Raw genomic sequence first — 27974 nt, forward strand, 5'->3', positions numbered from 1 at the left:
ACATATATACTAAGTAGTTTCCGCACCCTTAAAATGTACTTAGCATTTGTCCATTCGCAGGACTATGTGCGTAGCATCATTTAATTTAATCGATACAGACATACGGGGCCTCTTTTTGAAAATGGGTTCATCGAGAACCTACCATATAGTACTCTCACAAAATCATTTAAATACGATTGTTACTTCCAAGAAATTTTTCACTCTCTATCACTTTTCTTTATCGCATATTTTGATGGGAAATACCAAAACACAATCTATATTAGAACAAAGGTACCACAAAATGTATTGCGATGGTATGAACCATATCAGTTTCATAGTAGGTACTATCGATAATAATCTGACTGAATCAAGTTTATCTGAAATTGATAACGTCATCTTATTCTAGAAGTTATGAAGGGCATGCTAAAGAATGATGATACACATATTGGTCTTTACGGTTTATTTCTTTATATTAATATTTACAAATCAAAATTGTCTAAGGATGCTGTAAAGTTACACTTATGGTCCAATAAAAAGGATGAGTTTTTATTGTATAAGCTTGCAAATATGATACTTTGGTAATGCTGCACTATGGAGTTAGCATCATATTTTTATGACCTTATAAATAAACACTTATAGCTAGAAATAATAATAAAATAATGATAAAATTCAATAAGAAAACTTAAATTTAGTATCCTTGATTTGGATTTCTATACAAAATCCAAAGAAGGCTGAAAAAATAAATAAAATAAAAAAAACAGCATCTGTAGCTCTAAGTCTACAGATCAGTTTTTACGATAGCATCTGAGAAGAATGAATTTGGCTTAGTACCGTGAATAGACAGACTATTAAAAAGGTGTAACCAATGTTGGTAGAAGCAGAACTGCTATCTCCATCGCCTGATCCCTCACCACTGCCTTCACCACTACCGCCATCCCCACTTCCGCCATCCCCACTTCCGCCATCGCCACTTCCACTATCACCACTTCCGCCGTCCCCACTCCCACTATCATTGTTCCCATCATCCCCATTTCCAGAGTCATCATCATCTTCATCTCTAATAACAATATCCCAGTTGCTTTGGGCATCCAAGAAATGAGTTTCATAAATCTGATCCCAGAACGATATAGTATTTGGATGAGGCTTTTGTACCAATATTTCGACTGTTGCTGATTCGAGTTGATTTATTTCCTCATTAGAAAGTACTCGAATGAAATTTGCCTGTGTACTTGTATAAGGTAGCCAATTAACTTGCGATAATTTAGTTGTTGGTGCACTGTAAACAAATAATGACCAATTAGAGTCATTACAAACATAAATATCGAACACACACATATACATAAATATAAAAGTCTCATTAACAATAGATACCGCTCTGTGATGTTTGGAAAAAGAACTTGTTACTGTTAAGCAAGATGTTTACCTATAGGCGTTATAATATTTGTACCAAAGAATAAGGCATTATTATATTTGTATGAAACAATACGTTTCATCAGTTGAGTCAGTAGTGAATGCTCGGGTGGAAGTATTAAATATTGTATATAAGTTACTTGTTTTGTTAAACTTACCCAGTTTTAGCAAAATTTGTCCACCTCTCGACAAGAATATCTCCAATGCTGAGGTCTCTGGTAGGAGTCGATTCAGGAGGGTTATCGTAAAACATATAAGCCAATTCTTCACTGTGAGCAGCAGATTCGACATCAATGGGTGCTACAAATGGTCGTCCGAGAGTGCCTCTATATGAAAATTGATACAAGTACGTTGGTGCTCCTGAAACAGATGCTCTGCTCCTGGCTTCCCTAATAGCTGAAACTAGCACCATTGTGTCACCAATGTACTCTACGTATTCGTCAACGCTGGTCATATCAATTGGATCGTCATCGAAATAGAATGTTCTTATACTCCGAGCTACTTCCAACTCTTGAGCACTCGTTTCAAATTTTAAATCGGGTTGTAAGAAATCCGTGAATGAATTTTGCATTCTCTGTAGCCAATCACCTTCTAAAGCCTCTTCGGACCTGATAGTACCCTCGTTATCGACATAGCCAATTATCATGGGAATCTGGAGGAATTCATTAGTACGGATAATTTCGGCAGGAGTTTTAGTCAAAAATGGTTGTACTCCACTCAATTCCTCTCTTTCCACACAAGGAGAGAAAGCCAATGAATTGTCTGTTAAATCAAGATCGTTAATAACACCCATCAAAGCTGCGAGACTAGTTCTTGTAAATATTTCTGATAACTGTTGAATAGTTGTCACTTCATGTCCAAGAGCTTCAGCTACTTCAAGGGCATATTTCAAGTTATCTCGAGATACAGCCCATGGAGCTATTGCATTTCCACTTTGAACGATAGCTTTTTGAACCAAATCAGTTGCACTGGGGGACATGGTAACCAGGTCAACGGCAGCTGCACCACTTCCATGGCCAAATAAGGTGATATCATTGGGATTACCTCCAAATCGAGCTATATTGGTCTTAACCCATTTTAAGCCTGCAATTATGTCTTTCAATCCAGCATTCCCAGGAGCAGTTTCAGTTCCAAGACACAAGAATCCTAGAATTGATTCACGGTAGTTAAGAGTAACTACAATTACACCTTTTTCTACAAAATTACGGAAAGATATCGGTGGCTCAGTTGGTTGGTCGAATTCCCTTCCTTTAATCCAAACCATGATGGGTAGGTTTTGAGTAGGGTCCACAGTTGGTGTGTAGATATTTGCTACCAAGCAATCTTCGGTACCTTCATAGCCAACCCCTAGAGATCGAACACATTTTATGTTTCTCCTATTCGCCAGGAAGGCATTTTGAAACATCGGGGCGGGTCGTGGTGCCTGCAAAAATAATTCAATTTTAAAACACTGTACGTCTCAGTAGCCCATTATCTTTCAGTTAGTTGACTTTAACGAGAGTTTCATGGGGGCAACAAAGAAAAAAAAATAAAACAGCGTGTAGTCTATCTAACCTTGAAACGAGTTAAAAAAACATGGACGTTACTTGAAGAAACATAATTTGCATACCTTAAACCTGTTGATGCCTGAAGTGGAATCAGCGTACGGTATGCCAAGATACTCATAGTGGGTTCCCGTCGAGGCAAGAGATCCTATCACAACACCTTGTGATATGGACACTACAGGCAACAATTCTTGCCCTGTAGCCAGTGCTACCAGCACAGAAAAAACACCCAAGGACAATAACATGATTTCCTCCCAAATGCACAATAGTTACTGAATAATGGATCAGAGAAAAACTAAATCTAATCAGTATGAGATAAACTCAAAGGCTTTTTTGGGTTTTATGATAACTTTATCGAGAGCAATCGCTTTATAGATATGAGAATCGATATCAATTGTGGAGGAGGTTCCTTTAAGATTCTAGGTGTCAAATATTTATAATTTTGTATTTCGATTTGTAATACGAATAAGATTGCTCAATGTTTTTCCCTGCCTGCAAAAATTTATCTTTCAGTGTGAACAAATTATACGCAATAGTAAAAATCGATCATCAATTTTTGCGTCGTAGGGAAATGATTGTGAAAAATGTATGCAAAAAAACAAGTATTATTAAGCTGGAACTTAATACTGTTAATAAAATATCCACTACTTATATAATAAAATATCCACTACAAGCAAGAAGTAATAAATTCAATTCAAAAATGTCACAAAAATTACCTAAGCAGCTATGTATAGAGGATTTTATGGTTATAAGCTGAGCAAATTAGAGCAAATATCAGCACAAAAAGTAAGCCAAAATGTGTGCCAAATAAAGAGGTCAACGACCCACATCAAATAATTTCAAGAAAAAATAATGTCCCTTCGGATACCGTTAACCAACCGCTCTCAGCGTGCAAATTTCAACTTTAACAGTAAACGAATAGAGGTCAAAATTTTGTGAAGACTTTTGTGGTCGGATTTTTTCAGTGGTTCCCTTAGCGGGGTAGGTGCTACGGAGGGCCGGGTCGCGGGGAGGTTTCTCAAAATGTGCGCAACACGTGTATGCGCCCGCGCCGTTTAGAATTCATGAGAATTTCTGATTCATTGACTCTTGTCGTATTGGAGTGAATTTTGTTTGGTGATAATTATCTTTTTTCGCTTTACCGACGTTGATGATTCATTTTATAGGGATTATGGTGCTTAATGTGTGAATTGGTATTTAAAGCGTTTTAGTGTGCTTAAGTCACAAGCGGTATTTTGATTAAGTTAGTTGTTTTCAATAATTATTTTTTTAAACTAATAATCACATCTATATTATATTTACTAACTATGTATTTAAGAACACAATATACAAATATAAGAACACGAAGTATGTGAAATAAGCATAGGTCCAAAGTGATTAATTGTGTACCAAAGAGCAGTGGAAAAATATTATAAAACTAAATATCACATCAAACCAAAAAAAAAAGAAAACAGAAAATAATCAAGCAAATCTTAACCTTTTAGTTCAAAGAACGATTGAACCAGAAGCTTTAAAAAGCTACTACAAAATTATATTCCCTAAAACATACAGAAAGATGGAATTCAAAATCCATTTAGAAAAAGACAAATTTCCCCTAAATTGTATTATCTCCGTCTCCCGGATCGGCCCGAGATGCGATGGTCCTAACATGTGTCACACCACGTGGGTCTCAGGCCTAAAAACCCTATAACAAAAACACCTACAATACATCAAAACACTGTTGAAAAAGCAACTCTAGCTACACAGAAATAAGGTCGTAATTAGGATGAAGTAGATGATGGAGTTATGATAGAAGATGTAAGTCAATGTTACCTTGTGGGAGACTCCAATGAGACAGGCGAAAGGTTAAACGTTATGCGTACCACATTGTACAACGTGCATCTTCGAGATCGAGAAAAAATGAGATTTCCAACAAAAAGTGTTTGGGTTACATTTTGTTACTTTACACGTAAATTCTACAGAATGTTATACCTCTGCCTACCTAGCCTTTTTACTATGTTGGGATTGGCTTCCAGTCTTAACTTGATGCTGCGGAGTACCAGTGTTTTCCATGAAGGGATTGCCTATTTGACCTCCTTTTACCCAGTTACCTGGGCAACCAGATTCCCCAATAGCCTCTATATCGCTTCTTAATTGCTAAATATGTTTAAGTCCAAACCCGATCTCGCCATCATCATCTGCCTAGACTTTCCCAACAATCTTGGGGTTGGTTTCCAGTGTAACTGGATGCAGCTGAGAACCAGTATTTTGATCCCGATCTGCCCAAATCACGCTAAATAAATAGCATTTCAATATGAGTAGAACAGGTCATACCTACGCAGAAAATATAACTATTGTTTAAAATTCTTGGTCACGGATCTAGGGCCTTTTAACTTACGATCGCGATTACAATCATCAGACGAAGTAGACAGAAAATAAAAACAAGATAAAAAATATTATGATCAGATAAAAGAGATTATATGCAGTTTGTTATCTAGAAAGATACAGAATATTTTTCCGTCTGGAGTTGCACTTTGAAAAATATCACATACTTAAGTATGAAGCATCGCGATGAACAAAAGCAAACTTGAAATATTATGGATGAAAGTATATATAGCTCTTTGATGTAATTTAAGAGGACGAATTGGAATTTTTGGCGCCAAGGATTTCAATTTTTCTCAGTAAATACAAAACGGATCAAAATACAACTTGGTTACCTGAAAGTTCATGATATAAACCTTATTTTGTTAGACGTAGAAACATGATTAGGTAACTTTTATAACAGAGAAAAATATATCAAACATACCTCTTTTTAAAAAGAGATTCACATATTATGGGCAAACGGGACCGATTTAAACCTCTTAACTTTTTTAGTAGTTGAGTATGTACATACTCTTTAAAATTGTAGAAGGAATTTTTATCAAATTATCATTTCTAAATAATAAAATTACAAAACCATTTTGTCGCTTACGACTTTTAGTTATAAGCTAGCGCGCGTATTGTTATCCTCGCCCCGCTCAGACGCTCCGACCCCTTTTGGCGCCTTAGATGCGCGTGCCGGTTATGGAATTATTGTTGACCAATTCCTCGCCTTAACCAATGTCCAACTTGCATTTGTGTCGTGAATAATTTCAATACATTTAGGGTCAATCCCCACTGAAAGAGCAGCGGCCGGCAGCGGCTGGCAGTGGCCGCAAATGCAAGTGATTGAGCGCGAGCGCGGCGGGCCGCGCGGCGCCGCGCTGGGCCGCACCGCGCCGCGCTCTTACATTGTCCGTGCTCTTACGGCCGCTGCCGGCCGCTGCTCTTTCAGTGGGAATTGACCCTTATAGAATCAAATTCGTGGCTTCTTATAACATTCAAAGTTACTCAAAAACCCGGTAACGAATTTGTACAATAAGAAACATAAAACTAACAGTTCTTACAAATTACCGCTTATTTAATCAATCGAACACTGTTTACATTACAAATAAAACGTAAACCAATACTTTGTTTAATTATCAACAAATATTGCATTTCCTCTACCAGCCGTGATGTTGATCAGTTTAGTTTTTATTGGTCGGCCGCTAGAGGGCGCTGAGTCACGTTCACCAAGTTTAATGTATGGCAGGGATTGTTTAACATGGTGTGTATCATGGAGAACGAAGTACCACGGAGGTGCCATAACGCAAAATCTCCTAAGAAAGTAGCGCGCCAAAATGCGGGTGTGCGGGGGATGAGAAACATACTGTCTGCGCCCTTTTACGCCTTCTTTGAATCCTATCCTTTTTGTAATACCAAAAATCGTTGACAGATGTCTCAAAGAACTCAAACGCCTCGTTAGTTCACTCGTAGCTGATCCACACACCATGCCTGTTTGACCTCGAAGAAAGCGCTTGACCTACCTGCATTATGGCATCTCCGCTTATTTTTCCTTACTCTATAATGTGTGTCCGTACACATACGTGCTAACTGAAATAGCGGAAACTGGCCATAAGCTGCCTTGTATAGGCAAGCAATTACACTGAAAGTTTCAGCCTACGGAGATTTTAGTAGTTCAAATACCTTTGCGTTTTATAATGGCAGTCTTGTTGGTGGAAGTACAGTTAGTTACTGCATTTCATTCAACGAGGTAAAATGTGCATGTATGTACACACACTAGTATGTTTTAAACATTTTTTTATATTAAACATGTCATAAAAGAAAGATGGTCAGAAAAGTATATCATTGATATGCAGCAGCAATTGGTTGTAGTACAACTCATATTCTTGCTGAGCCTCAAATATCCAACCCTTTTTTTTTTTTTTGGCAGGGGGAAAATCCTCATGGACTTCCCTCCACCTGGGGTCGGTGGAGGGGGTGTGCCGGACTCTTATCGGCTAAAAACCCACCCAGTGTTGCCTTCTATTACCTATTGTCGAGGGCACGGGTATCGCCAAAGCATTCTTCCGCACCCCCGACAGGTATTGGCCCGCCAGATGTTCAAAGGCGGGCCCCGTCAACCTCTGTGGCCGTCACCCAGCGGCCACAGCAAACTCTACTAAGAGAGGCGCGCGCAACACAACGCCACCGTCTCGAGGCCTGTTTCTGATCGGACGACAGACGCCCCTAGTCTGTCGCCCGCAGGCCGCGCCCTATGGTGGCCGGAGATCAGCCACCCTGCGACGCCCACCACGTCTGCTGCGGGCGGGGAGAGAGGAAGCAGTTTCTCTCTCCCTTTCCGCCGCCTCCTTTAAAACCATCACATCCTCACAAAAGGAGGCGACGGCGTTCCACCCTTCTTCGCTGCCGACCATGCAGGACACGACAGCCGGCAGCGAAAGACTTCCCGCAGCATCTACCGCTGCCGCTAGGTTACGGCGCTGCGTTGCCCATGCTGGGCATTCCACCAACGTGTGCAGCGCCGAGTCCTCGCTGCAGATCCCACAGTGGTGGCATTCGGGCGTGGGCTCCCGGCCTATGCGACACAGGAACTTTCCGAAACACCCATGCCCGGTAAGAACCTGTGTCAGGCGGAAGCTGAGGGCGCCGTGGCTTCTCTCCAGCCACTCCTTCATAACGGGCCTGATTGCCGCGACAACGGCGTGCCCTGCCATGGGTCGCGCAAGTCGCTGCTCCCATTCCACCATTAACACCTGGCGGAGCTCTGCCCTGCGCGCCTCAACTTGTCGAGGCACGAGGCACTCACCCCGCTGCACTGCTTCCTCGCGCCATGTATAGAGTGACGCGAGGACTTTCCCGTCTAGGTCCCATGGTGGGGATCCGGCTAGGAGGCATGCCGCTTCAAAGGAGATCGTACGGTATCCCCTTATGACCCTGATGGCCATCGCTCGCTGAGGTCTTCGCAGCACTGCAAGATTGCGGGCCGTCAGGGTGTTCGCCCACACTGGCGCGGCGTAGAGCGCCATCGCCCGCACGACCCCCATATAGAGCCTCCGGCAGGAGGTATTGGGTCCCCTGAGGTTGGGCAGCAGGCGTGAGAGCGCAGAAGCTGCGGCCAACAATCGGGGAGCCAGACGTTGGAAATGCGGCCCGAAGTCCCACCGACTGTCGAGAACGAGACCGAGGTATTTCATCGTCGATTCGACAGCGATGGTGACCCCTCCTACTACGATGCTAGACCCCGGAGGTGGCTTCTTCCTCGGCCCATGGAAGCAGAGGGCCTCAGACTTGTGCAAGGCCACCTCGAGGCCAAGACGCCGGATCCTACCCACGACCTGCGCGACACTGGCTGTGGCCCGAATGGCCGCCTGTCGGTACGTCTTCCCACGTGCTGTTACTAGCGTGTCGTCAGCGTAGCATATCACGCTGACGCCGTGGAGAAGCGCACCGCGCAGGACCCAATCGTATCCAGTGTTCCACAGGAGAGGGCCGAGAACCGACCCCTGAGGAACACCGCACGTCATCTCTCGACGACCCCATCCTTCTCGACCCGGGTACACCACAGCTCTTTCTGACAAATAGGCCCCGATTATGCGACGGAGGTACCCTGGCACTCCATGAAAACGGAGCGCCTCCTTTATGGTATTCCAGGGCAGGGTGTTGAACGCGTTGGCGATGTCGAGCGACACCGCCAAGACCACCTCGCCCCGGGCGACTGCTTCCTCCGCCAGGACCCTCACGCGCATGATCGCGTCAACTGTTGAACGCCCCTTACGGAAACCATACTGGTTGTCCGCCAGATCTGGCCCCTCTCCGGTCATGTGCTGAATAAGGCGGTCGGCGATGATTCGCTCAAAGATTTTCCCCACCTCATTCAGCAACACAATGGGCCTGTAGGCAGATGGTGAGTCTGCGGGGCGTCCCTCCTTCTTGAGCAGGACCAGCTTTCCGACCTTCCACTGGTGGGGAAACTGACCCTGCTGCAGACATGCGCTCAAGAGTCCTGCAAGTCGGGGCCCGAGAGCCTTTATGGCCAGAGCCCATACTCGACCTGGAATGCCATCGGGCCCTGGGGCGGTATTTTTGATACGAGCGACCGCCACTCTCAACTCTACCTGGGTCACTTCGGGCACGTCGTCGTCGTCGACCTCTGCATTGAGCATGCTCCAAGGCGGAACAACCCTCAATTACATCCCTCATTTAGTTTTTACTGGTATATTTTTCAAAAACGAAAGTTAATAAAATCAAAAACAACAATAGTTCAAAAATTATATACCTACTCATAATTAACTGTGGAATTATAAAACAAATAGGAATCTGAATAAATATGCAATTTCATAATAGCCTTGCAACGGACGCGTCATAGAAGTTTTTACGTCAATGCAAATAAATACCTAAAACGTCATAATCGTTAATCAAACTAATATCTCCTACGATTGAAAAATTGCGGTTCAATTAGTGTTTCAAGAAACGGATGTTCATGAATACAAATCTTCAATACAAGCTTCGAAAAAAGCTGAAAATAAAAAACTTTTTTACAAAAAAATATAACCGACTTCCCAAAACACTAAAAAGCAAAAAAAAAACGAATTTTAGGTGGATCGGCCTAGAAGTCGGTGTCTAATGGGTGTCCCTTAGTTAATTTTGCCACCGACTTCTAGGCCGATGCACCTAAAATTAGTTTTTTTTTTTGCTTTTTGTGTTTTGGGAAGTCGGTTATATTTTTTTGTAAAAAAGTTTTTTATTTTCAGCTTTTCAGTGAAACGAATACCTCACTTCACTATCCACATAACTGGAAAGTTCTCATTGATACGAAGAATATAAGCCCAAACACGAGGTAGTTTTCATTTTCAGTTGTCGAGCTCCCTCGACCTTCTCTGGTCTCCATCATCAGGTCAGCTCCAAACCTTCACTGTTGCAAAGGTCTCGTCAATACGAATAATATAAGCCCAAACATGAGGTAGTTTACAGACTCAGTTGCCGAATTCCCTCGACCTTCTTTGGTTTCCATCATCAGGTCAGCTCCAAATCTTCACTGTTGAATAGTGCTATCAGGCACACTAAGAGTGTCAAGGTTTAACCCTATGTATGTTTACAACTTTCGAAAGTTGCCCTCGATTTCTCAGGGTTTCCATCATCAGATCCTGACCTGATGACTATGGGACCAACTGGCAGCTATTCCGCGTCGAACAAAAAAAGAATCACGTAAATCGGTCTATAAATCTCGGAGTAATCGATGTACATACATAGAAAAAAAAAACATACCGGACGAATTGAGAACCTCCTCCTCCTTGGTGGGAAGTCGGTTAAAAAGGAGTTTTTATGAAGAAAATTCTTCCAATTGAAAAGCGCTTCATTTAATTTGCTTTAGAATGGATACAAATGAATACTGCAGAAATGAGTAGACTGACGTTGATCAGAAAAGTGTAAGACTTACATTGGAGAGCTTTGAAAGCAATCAGGTGTATTAATTGTTCGATAGGTATTTATGTATAAGAAATGGTCCGACTATGAAGTCGTTTAGACTCCAATATCTGAGTAAATGTGAACAAAAAATATGTTGTCGATTAATTTTCTTCTTTTGTATTAAGCAGGGTATTTTCGTTGGACTCTATACTTTCCTACTAAGATAAAATTGCATTCGTGTTTCTGAGAAACGCTTAACAGAAATTCAGTTCCTATTTCATCTATGAATCAAATTATTTCCTAAACTCCAAACAGCAGCCGTTAATCCCGGATTTCCGATCAAAGGACAAATACTTTTTTCGAAAGAAAAAAATCAACATACCCAATATAATTTCCTTTACACTTATTTGTGCATTAAACTCGAATTTCTCCCTGAGGAGTGCGCTCACGCAGTCGAGGGGGATCGTTCAAAAATAGAACGTTCATGGATTCCTATGCTTGCAAACGCCATGGTGGTTCAACGTTAGCACGCGCCTAACTTAAGCTCTTGTTATTTATGTATAAGTACAAGATTAGGGATAAATATGTATGTTTTGTCTTACGTTTTGTAAATTGGGTAATGTGAATATGCGAAAATCTTTCGTGAATGAGTTTTTGTTACATATTTTGCACAGAAACTGTAAAAACAACAACTTGGAAGAGACCTATTACGATGTCTAGCGGAAAATTGTAGTCGCTAAGATAAGTAGCCAGAGGCAGTAGATACGTGGTACATCGATAGATTTCCATACATTAATTTATTTTTAATTTCAATCACATAATTTGCACTATATTTTCTGCATAAAATATTCTCATAGACTTTATTAACACTAGGTATAGTGAAGAATTCCTTAATAACTGCCCAGTAGTAAATATGTATGCATCTATAGTAGAAGGGAGAGCGTTTACCTCCTGACAGATTTATGTGTTCCACAGTGAAACGCTTGGAGATACTTAATTATATGTCCTTATGTGATCGTTGACTAAATAGACAGCAGATTATAAGGGAGAGATACTATACGTTACCTACATTCTTAACCTTTTTTGATATTTTTTTAAAGGAAGAAATATTTTTTAAACTAATCAAAATCTGTAGCAACAGTGTTTTATTCAATTATAAATGAATGACACCGTGTAAATTGAGACGCCGCTTATGTTTTTATTTTATGACTTAACTACCTTCGAGGTCTTGCTTAGAGGGTTGCCCGGTTAACTGGCTTGAGGAGGTCAAATAGGCAGTCGTTCCTTGTAAAACACTGGCACTCAGCTGCATCCGATTAGATTGGATCCAACCCCAACATAGTTGGAAAAAGGCTAGGCAGATAATAATGATGAACTTGCTTCGAGGTTTCAGCCATGATTTCTTACCGCACAGAGATGAAAAGCCTTCAAAGTTAATTTGGTAGCTTTTGCTTGAAAGGAGAAAAATATTATCAGGATAGTTCTAATGCCCTCATTTCAACATTGTGAATCAAAACAACACTACGACGAAGTTAGTCATTAGTTCATGAAACAAAGATACTATTGTGTAGGACTATCGCTCAAACTCATAATTTTAGTTATTAGTTAATTTCACACTTCCTGCAAACACGTGGACTTTTCCCATCGATTATTTTAATTCATGTTTCTTCGTTGTATGTTCTAAGTAATGTATGTATTGTGTGTAATGTGTATTTTCCTTCCTTTGTTTGTTTGTTTATTGTGTAATATAAATTAAGCCTGTGTGTGTGGGAGTTTATTTGTGTCTGTAATTAAACTTGGTTCATGCCTTTTTTATATTTAGCGTTAATACATACATATATTGTGAATTCTAAAGGTATGTGTGAAGTGAATTTGTGAGATCGACCTGCACTTTTGCCTCCCTAAACTTAAACTTATCTTAGGAAACCTCTGGATCTAAAAAATAGTCGAGATATAAAAACTATGCCTCATATCTGACCTACTTATAATAAAGTCTATTATTAGAATTTTAAGTTTTTTTTATAGACGCCTAACATTTTGTGCCGTCTTGTTTATTTTTACGAAATATAAATTGGTTTACCTAACAAGTTGAAAGGGATTTTTTACCAATTGTCTACAGTCTAGATAAGTTCCTACTTATAATGTTTAGACAGAATATCTTCATAAAATGATAAGGGTAGGTAGTATCAAGGGTACGACTTTTGCCGAGTTTTAGCAAAAGCGTTTTGCAAAAAAATATATTGAAGATGAAGACCAAGATATCTCTCAAAAAATATTATCAACACAGAATTCTAAAAACTTATCAACGCAGGACATATACATTTCACTAACATTTTTTCTACTTAAATCTCCGATACAATTTCCTGTAATATAATTACGCGTTGCCATTTCAAAAGCAATCTTATCATGCACTTAGTAGAACTCAATTTGAAATTTCGCCAAAATGTGTGCGCTGTGTAAAGATGTTTGACACTGTGATGGGGGAAACAGAACTCTATGTCTAAAGTTATAAGGTTGGTTTTCAATTGTGGTTGTGGTGGTTGTTATGAACCAACGTGGGTGTTTAATGGCTGAGGAGTGAGGTTTGGAGACAGCTGTCGCTCCCCGGGGCACGCTAAGGGTTTTGTTTACAGCACAGTCTAATGACAAAGATCTCTGCGGTACCTACTGAATTGCTTTAGCTTGAATATTTACGGACAACCGAATTTATGATGTACAGTCTTATGTACGGGAATTTGCGTTTCTTTTTAGGATTTTTTTTTTGGTAAAATTGTTTTCTAAGGGATGGATGTGAAGGGAATTCGACTATCGGGTTCAATGACAGGTATTTGTGGTGTGAAGTGGTATCGATTGATACATTTCTTTATACCTACAGTTTTAAGTTATTCCCTGGCAACAAGTGAATTTACCTGATTATAGGTAAGTATTTTATGTCTGCTTTCGCTATTTACTAAGGGCCACTGAATATCGCATCATATCTTGCAACTATCATTTTAGCTGTTCTACCTAATACACAGTTAAAGAAAACATCTAGAGATATTACGCATTTGATTGAAATTATCACTTTTAATGAACAAACATCTTCACGTTATCGAAATTCGCGAGATTCCAAAACCTGTGAAAAAAATATCGTAAATAGTTGACACATCATTTCCATAACTGATTGAATTTGCCTTAAAAGTCACCATTATATACCTAATGACGCATTTGTCAATACTTTGTGTTGTCCATGACCCCTACTCCTGTCAGTATAAGCCAAGGCCCCTTATCAATTGAAAACGAACAAATCGTTTGATCTACTATTTTTTATATAATACGTTACATTACTTAGAAACACATTCTAGAAGGATACGTTTATATTCAAATAGTTTTTGATGAAAAGGTTTCCGCGGTAAGTCAACCCTAATCAGAAATGCGTGAGAGCATAAATATTTCGAAGACCTTTGAAGAGATTTTTACAAAACTATGTATGTAAAAATGTTTTGAGAAAAAAAATTAAACCGACTTCCCAAAACACTAAAAAGCAAAAAAAAACTATTTTTAGGTGCATCGGCCTAGAATTCGGTGTCTAATGGATGTTACTAAGTTAATTTTGCCACCGACTTCTAGGCCGATGCACCTAAAAATAGTTTTTTTTTGCTTTTTAGTGTTTTGGGAAGTCGGTTTAATTTTTTTGTAAAAAAGTTTTTTATTTAAAGCTTTTCAGTGATACGTATAGTTGTCACTATCCATACAAGTGGGAAGTTCTCATCAATACAAAGAATATAAGTCCAAATACGAGGTATTTTACATATTCAGTTGTCGAGTTCCCTCGACTTTCTCTGGTCTCCATCATCAGGTCAGCTTCAAACCTTCACTGTTGCAAAGGTCTTGTCAATACAAATAATTTAAGCCCAAACACGAGGTAGTTTACATATTCAGTTGTCGAGTTCCCTCGACCCTCTCTGGTTTCCATCATCAGATCAGCTCCAAATCTTCACTGTTGAATAGTGCTTTTAGGCGTACACCTGAGTATCAAGTTTTTGCCCTATGTATGCCTACAACTTTCGAAGGTTGCCCTCGATTTCTCAGGGTTTCCATCATCAGATCCTGACCTGATGACTATGGGACCAACTGGCAGCTATTCCGAGTCGAACAAAAAAAGAATCACGTAAATCGGTCCATAAACCTCGGAGTAATCGATGTACATACATAGAAAAAAAAAAAAAAAAAAACATACCGGCCGAATTGATAACCTCCTCCTTTTTGGGAAGTCGGTTAAAAATATGGTAGCGGTAAGGGCTTATGGTAAGACTGATTGTCACTTTACATTAGAAATATCGTGGTATCTGGAATATTCCGGAATCTGTGCTTACCTATGTGATAAAAAAATACGAAAATTGCAACACATCGAGAGAATAATAAAAATAACTTGAACACTTATTTTACAGTCGTTTTACTTTTGTTTACAGTTTACTTAGTTATTAATAATAATGGAGAATTTTCTCGTTGACTGGTTGTTTCGTTATTAAGAAACATTGAGAAAGTAAAATGTATCATGAATTCATATGTCCCCATTTGTATAAATAATGTTTTTTTTTCTATAAATTCTTATTTTTATCACCTTTACTCTATTGTTTTCGCATAATATCTATGCAATAAGAACTTTAAAAAACTGTGGAGTGGTCAAACCGTAATACTTACTCATAACACTGGTCAACAGCATTTTTGGTGCAAAGGTGAAATATATCATTTCTTATAGATTAATTGATACGTAATCGAAGTCCAAAACATAAAGTTGCACTAGCACGTAGGGATTTAGAGATATACCCCTCCTAAAGTACCAAAAACGCGTTTTTTAACGATATTTGACGATTTTTTTGAAGGACAGCAAAATTGTTTTTTAGTTTCTATCTATAGCATTATATAGTACTACTCTTCCCGATTGAAATTCATTTTTATTTCGAACGCAAAGAGTTTAAATTTTCATGAAATATGTATACAGCTACGATAGTTCGATCTTCCCTATATTTTATTTGGCTTGTTAGTATGAAAAAACTCCACTTTATATTTAAAATGGTATATATTGAGAAAGAAAACTTGCAAAAATATATACTAAAATGGGGTTAATGCGGGGAAAGTAGTACTATATAATGCTTAACTTAGAAATTACTAGAAAATTTTGCTGTCCCCAAAAAAATACATCAATTATCATAAAAAAACGCGTTTTTGGTACTTTAGGAGGGGTATATCTCTAAATCCCTACGTGCTAGTGCAACTTTATGTTCTGGACTTCGATTACGTATCAAATATTCTACAAGAAATTGGATATTTCACCTTTGCACCAAAAAAATAATAATAATTTGTTGACCAGTGTAATCCATATCACAAATGAAAATGAACCCTGCCCACAGAGGCCGAAACTTCAAAACTCGTCACATAAAATAAACAGTTCTAAGCAAACCAAGTCCCTAATCTAAATAATTATTTCTAACCAACTTGAAACCCATTCAAAAATTTGTACTGAACCAAATTTCCATTCAAACATTTAAGCAGACTTGTATTTACTAAGTTCAGTTTCTTGTTCAACAAATTGTTTGTTAGTTTAGCAAATATAAATATTTCGCTTGTTAACAGATAGGAAAGTTTCGTTTGTCTGACTTAACTTGGCGAATTGCGATCTAAACAAAATCTGAGGCGAAGTAAACATGACTTTAGGGAAGAATTTAATATTAATTAGTAGGGAATAACATGTATTCGGCTTTAGTTTTAATTATGTGTTATGGTTCTTAGTGAAAGATTACTACAAGTTTGTCAGATTTAAAAAATCTTAGGCATTTAGTCAATATTTAATCCAATTTGAATAATCGTTTCAGGTCTCAAGCCGGAATATATCTATATATTCCGGCTATCTATGAATATATCTATAAACGGAAAAGTTGTGACTATAAATAATAATTATTATTCATATCAGTCGAGGATACTAAATAAATTACAATAATACATAATTCATGGTGCCGTGACTTCTTTCCGTGCTGGCCGCCCGCAAAAGCACACGCCCTAGCTGAAGAAAGCTCTGTAGGGCGGGCGACTTCCTCGACCGCGCTGCCTCTACCGGCAGGTAGCGGGAACTAGGAGCCGCGCGCCGATTGGTCATTTGGCGTGACGTCACCCCGTTTCCAACCAATGGGGGGGAGCGCGCTCTTGCTCGGCCGCAGTCCTCATCGCCGCGCCTTCGTATGAGCCGTGTGTCGCTGCCGGCCTCCCCCCGCACCCCGCGACGAGCCGTCTCACCCGCATTCTAGTTGTGGGTGTCGCGCCGTGCAGTCCTCGCGTGTGCCGCTCAACTTAGTGCGCCGTTTGTGAGTGCTTTATATCCCGCACGAGTGTCAGTGTGACGGAGGATCCCGTGCCACCCCGCGGAGGATGTTAACAGCGCACGGTGAGTGATGTCGCGAGTCGACGGACGCTTATCTGGCTGCGGCGCCACGTGAACGCGCTCTATTTATAAAATGTAAACACGCAGCTAATTTGATTTAGTCTCAAATAAAATATTGCGGTATTGCTACTAAAAGCGAGAGTACGCGTCCGGACCGTGGTCCACTAGCGTTCGCAAATTAACAATAAAGACTCGGCGCGCGACGGTCGAGATTGCCGAGTTCCTGTAAGACGGACGTACTAGTGACGTGTTGAAGTCGATGCTTTTTAAAATTGAGAGTCTAGACCCCGACGCTGGTATTGAAAAGTGGATATTCGTGAGTTAACCTTGGATTGGTTCAGGGCTGGCGATAGCACGATAACGTGACCTTGGAGCGCAGTCTCGTGAACGCCGGCCGGCGCTGGAAGCGCGGCGAGCTCACGGAAAATGTCCAGACAAACAACGATAATGGTGTCGCAAACACAATGATAATTCTGTTAATGTGAGAGATTCGTGCAGGAAACACAATATCTTTAATATACACTGCCAACTGAAACATTCTGAACGAATTTAAATACATAACATTTGTATGTAATATGCAAATTGAACGAGCAATACGACAAATTATCAAATGACATTGATTGCCGTCATCGAGACTGATAAAGCAAAGGAGATCAAGCTAGTAATTTGGATGCGTTTCAATTAACTACGTGCAATACAAGTGACTAATGAAACGGTCCAATGATTAATTTAAATGAACATGAATCTGCTTAAATTCAATGGAAGCACACAAGAAATTGTCGTAAAGTATTTAATTATCTGTCTCAACAAACAACAAGCTACAAGTGTTCCCTTTTCTAAATGGCTGTAATTTCTACAACACGGTTTTCCCTTATAGCTGTTGCAATTTTTTTATAATGGCAGTCGAGTCAAGTCTGTCCGGTTGAGATACCTCGATACGGTCAGGTTCGAGGCGTTGGTCCCACGCCTCGTTCCACATACTCAATTCTTTCGATTTGCAATCGTATGGTCAGTGGGCCTGACACCGATCTAGTGATTTACATCCCCAATAAGAAGATGAAGTTCAACAACCAGATTATCAACTTTTATTATTGTTTGACGGCCCTTAATGGCTAATTCCAATTAATATGATGGTATATTTGCATGAAATATTTAAAACAAAACTTGTTCAAATGTTTACCTCGTCGTGTTCCTACACGAAGGTCAAAACACGTTTATCCGAAAAACTGGAAGCAAAAACGAAACTTAACAAAAATTAAGAAGATTTGGGATTCTCATTCGCACTTACGCACATTCGAATGTTGAAAGAGCAGTTGCCATATGTACTGTGTGCTCGTGTTCTTTCTAGCGTATAATAACTGCGTACATGTGCGAGTAGGATGAAGATAATTCGCATCGAGTGAGCGAACCGGCCATGCGAGATGCTCAGCCGTATCATAAATATTAATCAGGCGCTGGTGTCAACAGCCACCGCGTAACGTGACACCGCCGCGATCCGCTGCTAGCCTGGTACTTGAAGTAGTGCCCAGACGCCGTACTCCAGACAAACACGACAATTGAACGTAGGACTTGACACAAGGCTACACATTCAATAAAAACAATCACTATAAAAATTAAATGAATATGGAATTTTGAGCGGAATTCCTGCGCAAGAGTTACTTTGCTTGATTCTAATGCTGCATGAGATAGTAGAGACCAAACATTTGTTGACTCTTACTTACTACAGCTCTTTCTGTTGCAAGCAAACTTGTGGACTAGTGATAATGTTATCGTTTGGACATCCGTTTGTGCTTACGCATTCAGCCATGACCTGCCCTACAACTCACAGACTCCAGCCGACTGGTGAATGCACTACAATTTTATGTTAATTTCCTCCAACAACTTTAACAGTAGGTAGTTACCATAACGAGCAGGTCCATTATCTTAAAATTTCTATTGAGTTTGCTTAAATGATTGATATTGTTTATAATTAATACTAATTGGAGTCAATACTATTATCGCTTTTACGGATATCTAAAGGACTATCGAACTTTACGGAGAGTATCCTTTTGCTATCTTCTTGTAGACACTTTTATTTGTCTATTTGAGGAAATATTTTATTAACAATTTGCCTACGATAATTAAATGTTTGATCAGCATATTATTTTGCTTTTAGAAATCAGGTCTTCTGAAATAAAATCAATGTTACAATGTATCGGAAGTCTCGGCTGTCGTCGTCGGTTCTTCGCACCATCGACCTTCATGTTTGACATTTTACATAAATCCACAAACAGGTTTACTCTTATGTACGCAGATATAAAAACGTGTATTAGACACTTTATAATTGGTGTATTTTATGATATGAACAATAGTCGCAGCGGGGGTCCTTAATTATCTTTTTAGTTTGAAATAAAAATGACATAATTTAAGAAATAAGTCTGCAGTCTATCACGGACTTTTCATTATTTTAAATATTTCGATTTCATCTCTCTCTGCTTCAGTTGTAAACGTTAGCTATAATATTTAATGCATTTGATCGGTAAACATGTTTTACGTTCATGGACAAATAATTAAAATAATATAAGCAACATTACGGTACTATGTACCTATCACTTGTTCTGCATGTTGATTATAATGACGACATCATTACACGAAGTACCAACATTCAAATAATGGGCGACCATGTCGAGTTATGTCCAGAAAGCGAACCTGTATAAGTAGATGTGTGCTTAAAATGTAATTAAAAACAAGTTACCACAACGACAGCTCAGCTTAGGGATAATAAAGATTTAATTGCACAGGTGCTGAATAGAATAAAATGAGTGAAATTATTCAAAATAAAAGAGAAAAAGACCCTTCCAGTGGTCGAGAGATTGCAAGCTAGATTATCTTCGCAGACATTTCACACGAATGAAGACTTTATCGGGGGACGGATTACAAAAGTTTAAGCGGTTATCAAATCTTTGAGAGAATTAAAAGTGTCGGCTTCTTACTTTTCCACTATTGTCTCAAGAAATGGAAGGGCAATCTCGGCTGACAACGAAAACTCAGTTGTTTGAAAAGATTAATTATGGTAACAAGTTAAAATATAAAAAGTTGTTTTAAAGAGGCTAAATTCTAAAGAATGTTTATCCAATGAAAGAATGAGAACTAAGGAGATACAAGCAAACGAGTGGCACTACTCCGACGCAAGATCAAGACACGCCGGTCGGTTTTTGCTCGACAACGATGCGTGTGAGCACATCTGCGAAGTTTTTGCTTCTGTATGTGTGTGTACGAACACGTTTTTTGCTATGTGAGGGTATGCGCCAGCGGTCTGCTTGTGGGTTCTTGGCGTGCGTGTTCAACTGTCTTTTTTGTTTTTTCTTCATTAATATTGTTCATTTTATTACCGAACTCTACTACTGAGTAAATAAGAAAATATTTCTTTTATCCTTTGTTTTCAACATTATAAATATCATTAGTGTTAACAACGGCTTTTTCTATTCATATTATGTGCATAACGCTATCAACTAGTGCAGTGAAAAGAACCTGTGTTCTGAAAACCATACCTGCATATAGGTAGATGAAGATAATTGTTATATGAATGTCACCTTACATAAAAGATAATTTAGAGTGACGTGGAACCCATGTGTTAAGCCAATTAAATATGTAAAGTAGCATATGTGTGGTGGAGTTAACATGACATTCAATGTAATAGTTAATCAAAAGGATCAATGAAACGTTAAGGCTCTAATAAAACGATAATATGAGACCAGACTAGGAAAAAGCATTTAATATTCGCTCGACGAGGAAATACTGCCGCGTGATGTTACTCTACTTAAGACTTTATTTATATAGATGGACGGTTCACTTTCGTTTGGTGAATTCGAATTGACATATAACGTTTATTGATTGTGACACTCGTAATAAGAGTCACGAGCTATTGCGTAATGCGAACAATCTTATCCACTTCATGTAGAATACTTAAGCGGATTTTTTCTTACTATTTGTTTTAGTATCGTGGATACTCTATTGAGTATTTTAGTTCCAACGTAAGGTTATTAATACAAATAGTATTATTGCATTATCCTTATTGTAAAGCTAAAATTAGATGTTGTTATTCTTGACTTTGAAATAACTTCATTGAGTGCAATGCCTCTAGATGAGATAAACGATTGACTAATAAAAAATATAGTTAATACCTAATCGGACTCACGTTTTTCATCATCATCGCTATTATCCAAGGACTGTTTAATGTCAGCTGAAATATTCCAATTTAATGTTATTACTCTGCTCGGTATAACATTAAACGTTACAATTTCAGGTTCCCGATCCTCATTAAGTATTATTTCCTACAAAGGATGAAGTGGGCGTTCATTCGGTGTACCGTAAAGGTTCTCAGATTTCAATTAGTTAGACGAAACTTGGAGAAAATTCTATGTAGCAGATATTAATCAAACAATATTTTCGTTGAATTGAAATGTTCAATTAAAATCTGCTTGTCGTTTCAAATAAGTTATTACCTGCATGTAGAAAACCACACTTAATAAAAAATAATTATTTAGTTTTATTTTTAAGTTATTTTATTCCTTCATGTCTTAATTTTTTTGCTATGTTTACTACAAAGTCATAACAATATACCTTCGTGTTAAATAAAATTATATGCGGATTTTCCGTTGACCAGGTCATTTACTTATCTGCAAAAAAAGCTAAAAACAAACCCATCAATAAGTATTTTCACATTATAACCCTCCCTTAGATTTTTTCTTTATCGAGCCTTTTTTTCTATTTCGTAAAAATGTCTTGTCATTGCTGATATACGAGTATATTATGATGTAGTTGGAAACTTAAAATCTTCCACATACAGCGTCACCCTAGAGCATTCTTTGACAGATGCGAGGCGAGTGATGGATGTGCTCTTATCACGTCTGATAACCTTCCGACGTCTCCCCCCACTACGGAGATGCGATGTTTTAGCGAAAGTGCGCCTATAAATATCAGAGAAATAAATAACTATAGATCTTCTGCCTATGTGAAAATATAGTCTCTTATGTCTAAAATTGAACAAATTCTGTAAACACAATCATTTTGGCAACGAAAAGCCAGTTTTGGTATTAACAATAATGAATAAACTAACCGAACCAAATGAAGCAATAAATGGAATTTAAGCAGTGTTTTGGATAACTGCTTATTCGAATTGTACTGAGTCACGTGAAACTAAAACCTAGTTGGTAAAAGACCAAAGTACAAGCTGTATAAAATGCTTAAATGCAGTGGTAATGAACTCATTACAATAAAATGTAATTAAAAGATACACGAATTTATTTTTTGAAATAAAGTAGAGTCTGTGACAGACACTGGACGAGACTTCTTGGATAGGTGAAGTAGATAATACATTTATTGTGATTCCTGAACTGAAAGAAATTATAAGACTAGAGAGAGAAATAATGACTATAGAATTAATAGAAAGAAGGCTAATCAATCTTGTACTTCTAAAAACTTAATCTGCCAAAGAGATGCAAATTGAACACACTACCGTAAAGAGAACAATTATGATAGTGATTCATTACTACAACAATTTCATTTCCCAAATCTTTTACATTCCTATCTTCACTGTCAATCTCAAAAAACAACAACATTTACATAACAATTGTCGAGCTACTAACTAGCTACTGGCTTCACGGAAGAGTTTGCGCAAATAGATAAATTTACGCTAGTTGTATCATGATCTACTGCAGACAAAGGTCAAACGTTTAGATAACCTCGTGATTTTTCGTATGTTTTGTTTTTTTTTCTGTGTTGACGAGAAGATTCTCTTGTGTGATTGTAGCTACTTCTTGCATTGTAAGTTTTTGCTCTATCATTAATAATTTTGTGAGTACTTCCCCTAAAAAAATACTTCTGTATTTATTTCACCTCACAACACTTCATCAGGTCTATGGAGATGGCGTGATAAACTGGACTATTGCTCAAAGGAATGGCTTTTGGTGGGTTAAGGTAGAGACAAATAATACATAGGAGGTCTCCATGTTTTTATCTCAGTGGGGCAGGAATATAGGTACTATACAATTTTAATTTAATTGTAATTTCTGTTCACTTTATCATCAAAATATATCGTGTCTGCTGGACAACGCAACATTTTGTTTTGACTTGCTTTCTTCAATGACGTTTATCTCCGTAAGTACTTGCTCCAATTCGCTTCGGTAATCACTATCAATGAACAATCGTATACTGGAAAAGGGACTTTCGAATGACCTCGCTCTGACCTTATCACAGCCCATAATTATACAAAAAAGCGCTGGTTTCAAGTGAGAGGATATTTGTTGTTTGTCATTTTTAATGAGCACCCTCAATATATCAAAATTAATCTGACGTTTTACAGTACACGGATATTTTTTTTTTAATTTCCGAATTAAACCTTTTTTCTGGGTATGGGTTGATGCACTTTTGCTATTTTATGAATGTTTTATCTTGTCGTCTTCAGTCTGAATTTCTATTTTTGATAAGCCATATTTCAAATTAATTTAAAAAAGAACGTTGCTACCTGTATTTCCAGAATTAATTTGTATTTCAATTAAATAAACAGTTGCATAAAAAATTTAACATACACTAAACATTTCATTCATATGAACATGCTAATGACACCTAAAATGCAGGAAAATACTTGATCATTTTATTGTAAAGTCGTATATGTCTGCAAAAAAATCCAAAGTGTGATCAAGTTTAACAATCAAGCGTACTGTAGACATAACAAACCAAAAAGCAGACAACGCGACTGAATTCGAAGGCACGTCAAATTAGTTCACCATTTAGCGTTAACAAAACAATTTTATTCGCGAAACACGTTTGTTCACGAACTGCGACAGTATCTTTGTGTTCCGTTTTCATTAGAGAACTTGTCGCGTGTTATCGCACGCCGTGGCTAATGGCTTCATATCAAATATTGACTGTTTTGCTATCGTGTTACGTCATCCATCCAGTAGTTTATGCCACTTGAGTATTAACGTCTGTCGATTTGAATAATCATAAGTGCCAATACTAAAAGGCCGCTAGCTTTGAAGTTCGTTAGATCAGTGCAGTGCTGCTGTTCAAGAATTATGTTTGTCTATGCTAGACTTGATTGCGAATGTTTCGCATTCATTGATAGAACCTTCTTTGAAGGTACTGTGTAGCTAGTAATTGATATAGATACAATGCTCTTTAATAATGAACAAAGAAGAGCAAGCCCAGGAACTTGTCAAGCGCAGACAAATAAATTTTCACACAACTCCTTCAGTCTTTGCAAATTATCTAGACATTCTAGTCCATTCCATTCTCGTATTTGTTTAGATAATCTTATCGCTACAATTCTTTATTTACTTCATGCAAGACGATAAATTAATCTGCACTGTAGATACCTACTTTGTCAAGAAGTTTTGATTTTTGAGACACACTTTTTTTGTTATTTTTTTCAAAATCTCGATCCAAAGACTAGTTAGTTAAGTTTTGGTGCACCGTTTTCTGGTTTTTAATTCAAACACGTATTAGCATTGTCAAGCAGGTTTTGCACCAACAAGTTAGGTGCCTGTCGAACCCAGCCGTGTCCGAGTCGCAATAGTGTTTGCCTTAACCTTATCTTACTCGCCGTCTTCAAAACGTATTTATTTGATTACTTAATTATTATTAATATCTGCTTCTAATATAAACTGTATATAATTAGGTGTGGCAATATTTATAGTCATTCTGATAACATTCTTATCATTCATGAGATTTTCTTAACTTTATTTTTACTCTTTAATTAGGATCATATAATATTTTAATACCATTGGGATAATAGTTGTCGCTTTTTTACGATAAATGAATCCTCGACCACCGCCAGTGAACTTATTTGCATAAAACTGAAATTACTTTTGTTTTTGAAGTGCAATAAATTATATTAGGATGCATTGAATAATTGATCAATACCGCTGACGTCAAAAAAACTATTTGATGACGTCAAGTTTCAATTACCTTCGATTAATGTACAGTATCTAATTATCAATTTTAAAAAGTATAATTATTAGTGTTGGAAAAAAACCTTTTTTTTTTTCTAATGTGAAAAAAAACCTGATAAAACAGTTTTTTTTCTGGGCCTTGTTTTTTTCAAGAGTATAATAACTCTAAAATTGTTAAGCATTTAACCCGGCGGGAGTGTGGTGCGCAAAGATTACATAGAGTATGTGGTGGGGTGTAACATACCCCACGGAACAAAACGTCTTTTAACTAAGTATTTCTCCAAAATTGTACAAAATTATTACTAAGTATTATGAATGGGAACCCCTATAACAAAAAAATAACCAAATAAATACATATTTTTTAAACTTTTGTTACTTACTTAGCAGTTGAACAATTTGAGAACTTTTTGGTGACAAAAAATTATTTGCTCTATTAAAATATTCATAAAATCAACCATAATGATTAAAACAAAATAAAAACTTCTAAATTAACAAAAAATTAGATCTTCTTTCAATTAAAAATTTAAAAAACTTATGGAATCAAATGGAATATCTTAGTAAGAGGCCTCGCCGCCAGCACAATTTTTGCAAGAAAATATTGCATGTTCTAGGCACAGTGATTTTTTGCAGTTTACACAGACATGTATTGTGTTCCGATCTTTTTTCCGAGGACAATCCGCACATCCTCGTCATCCGATTCCCACTCGCTGCTAATCGCTTCAAAGTCATCACACACTGCTTGCGTGTATGATTCAAGCTCATGCTCAATGCAATGATCAAATTCTTCGGTAGAACTTGATTCATCTGAAGATTCGGCTAAAACTTCATCAATAATGCTTCTTATACGTCTTTCCTCCAGTGCCATTTTTATTCAAAAAGTATAAAAAATATAAGTATACATGTAAAAATACATACATATAAAAAATACGAAAACAATACGCGAACTATGTGGCGGGGTGTGACCTACCCCACGGACGTTTACGCACTTGCACTTCAATCACCAGCCGGCGTAACACCGAGATCATGCCACTATCCTCTACTGCAACCTCTTACCTCCAGCTACACGAAGCCCCGAAATCTAGTTGTTACCAGTTAAAAAAATATACCTAGGTAAATCAATGCTGGGGTATGCTACACCCCACCACACTCCCGCCGGGTTAAGTACCGTTAAACATTAATACTTAAGATTACATAATAGAGTCTTAGGTTTATTCTTGAATCTACTGTATTTTTCTGATAAAACAGTACCATAAAAATATTGGCAACATTCATTGATTAACTCAACACAAGGGAAATTTTGAAAATTGAACTAAAACATAGGCTAGAAAAAAAAAACAAATTTAGAAAAAAAACAACGATGCAAAGCTTTTTTTCATGTTTTTTTTTTCAATAAAGTGAAAAAATACAAATCGTTTTTTTTTTCATTTTACATCACTAATAATTATTTTATAAATTCAAATCAAAAACCTAAGGAATCGTTGAACTATTAGGAATGTATTTTTCCTTACATTTTTGGTCAGCGCTACCTCAAACGATGTCTACGTGACCAATTTAATTATTCACAATTACAAACAACAATCTACACGTCTCGTCTTCAAAATTCGATCCACTACGGAAGGCGAAACCAGTTTTATTTTTCCTAAAAATTCCACCATTAGAACCTTGAGATGTATTTAATTATGTAATATCGACATAACTAATGTCATATAGTAACGAATGATGTGTTAAAGTGATAAATTTTCCTAAGGTCATGCAAATATTGATATGGAGCGATAAGACGACCCTGCATTGTCTTGCAGGCTGCTTCTATCTTCCGTAGTCTTCTAAGATGTTTACCTAACTAGAAATAGTCTTGTTGAATCGGAAAAAGGTGTTTGTAAACTTTCTATGCTAGGTCACTGCAAAAGTAATAGAGATGATCATCCCAAATACATCAAAATCAACGGAAAAAGTACAAAATATTGTAGAAGAGACACAGTAGAAGCTAGAACTTCCAAAGAAAATCATGGTTCGAAACTTACAAATGTACGCAATCAAAACAAAGACAACAATACTAAATGAGATTGCGATTATAAAGAGCACTCAACGTAGAACTGTCAAGTGTTTTCCAAGCAAACAAGTTTAGTTTTCAAGCCATGTGTTTTCAAACACAATCAGAATACACACAAACTACTTAGAAACTACACGTGTCTAACATTAATCATATAAGTAAAGATTTCGTTTCAAACACGAAGAAACAACGAAAATATGAAAAAATGTTAACAAAGGTGTATATTTCTTATTCTGATCTTATTTACGCTCAAAAAAATTGTTTATGTAAGTACACCAGCCTATCATTATGTAGTATGAGGAATTCTAAATTTTTATTCAGTTAAATATTTATTTAACATTATACTTCAAATCCATCATGAACGTGAAGGGATGAGTCTCCCATATCACACCTTTCAGCAAACATTTTATCATCATTCAATCTTTCAAAAATGCGACGTCGGTTGTTCTATCATGTACCATATTTAATTTGTTTTCTTCATGGTTCTTTTGGCATAATTATGCCAAGCAAGTTTTTGGGAATTGTAAATTCTGCAAGGCAATCAGCTATCCCTTTTGCTTGCCCATTTAAAGCAAATACTCTGGCACCATTGGCCATGATGGCTGACTTGATTATTTTGTTTATTGATCAAAGAGAAAGGTAAAATATCTAAAGAATTTTGAGACAGTTTGAGACCAGACAGTTAAAGATCAAGGCGATCTATCCAATCCCTTGTACCTAAATAGTTTTAGTTCTTACAGAATTCCAGTAACACAAAGTGAGATTAAGTTATTGTTAGAACTAGATGCGACTGACAGTCCGTCATGTTAAGAATAGATTTTATTTACTATGCAAATACATACAATACATTATCTAGAGATCTGATATTTTAAGATACTATAGTGGTCATAAAA

At 37.6% G+C, this 27974-nt stretch overlaps 2 protein-coding genes across 14 annotated transcripts in view; one reads left to right on the plus strand and one right to left on the minus strand.

Moving 5' to 3' along the window:
- Positions 1–424: 424 nt before the first annotated feature.
- LOC124633088 (venom carboxylesterase-6-like) lies at positions 425–3211 on the minus strand. The gene is made up of 3 exons (XM_047168185.1): positions 2999–3211; positions 1548–2812; positions 425–1255 (listed from the first exon to the last, which is right to left on the minus strand). The coding sequence occupies exons 1-3, from the start codon at positions 3176–3178 to the stop codon at positions 772–774; spliced, it is 1929 nt and encodes a 642-aa protein (XP_047024141.1). The 5' UTR covers positions 3179–3211; the 3' UTR covers positions 425–771.
- Positions 3212–16884: 13673 nt separating this feature from the next.
- LOC124630022 (myocyte-specific enhancer factor 2) overlaps positions 16885–27974 on the plus strand; it is a 59160-nt gene continuing 48070 nt past the window's right edge. For all 13 annotated transcript variants that reach the window (XM_047163737.1, XM_047163728.1, XM_047163806.1 and 10 more), the window contains exon 1: positions 16885–17100. The gene's annotated coding sequence lies outside the window, so the exon portion shown is untranslated. The remainder of the gene's footprint in view (positions 17101–27974) is intronic.

This window comes from Helicoverpa zea, chromosome 1 (assembly GCF_022581195.2).
Source record: "Helicoverpa zea isolate HzStark_Cry1AcR chromosome 1, ilHelZeax1.1, whole genome shotgun sequence".
NCBI lineage: Eukaryota > Metazoa > Arthropoda > Insecta > Lepidoptera > Noctuidae > Helicoverpa > Helicoverpa zea.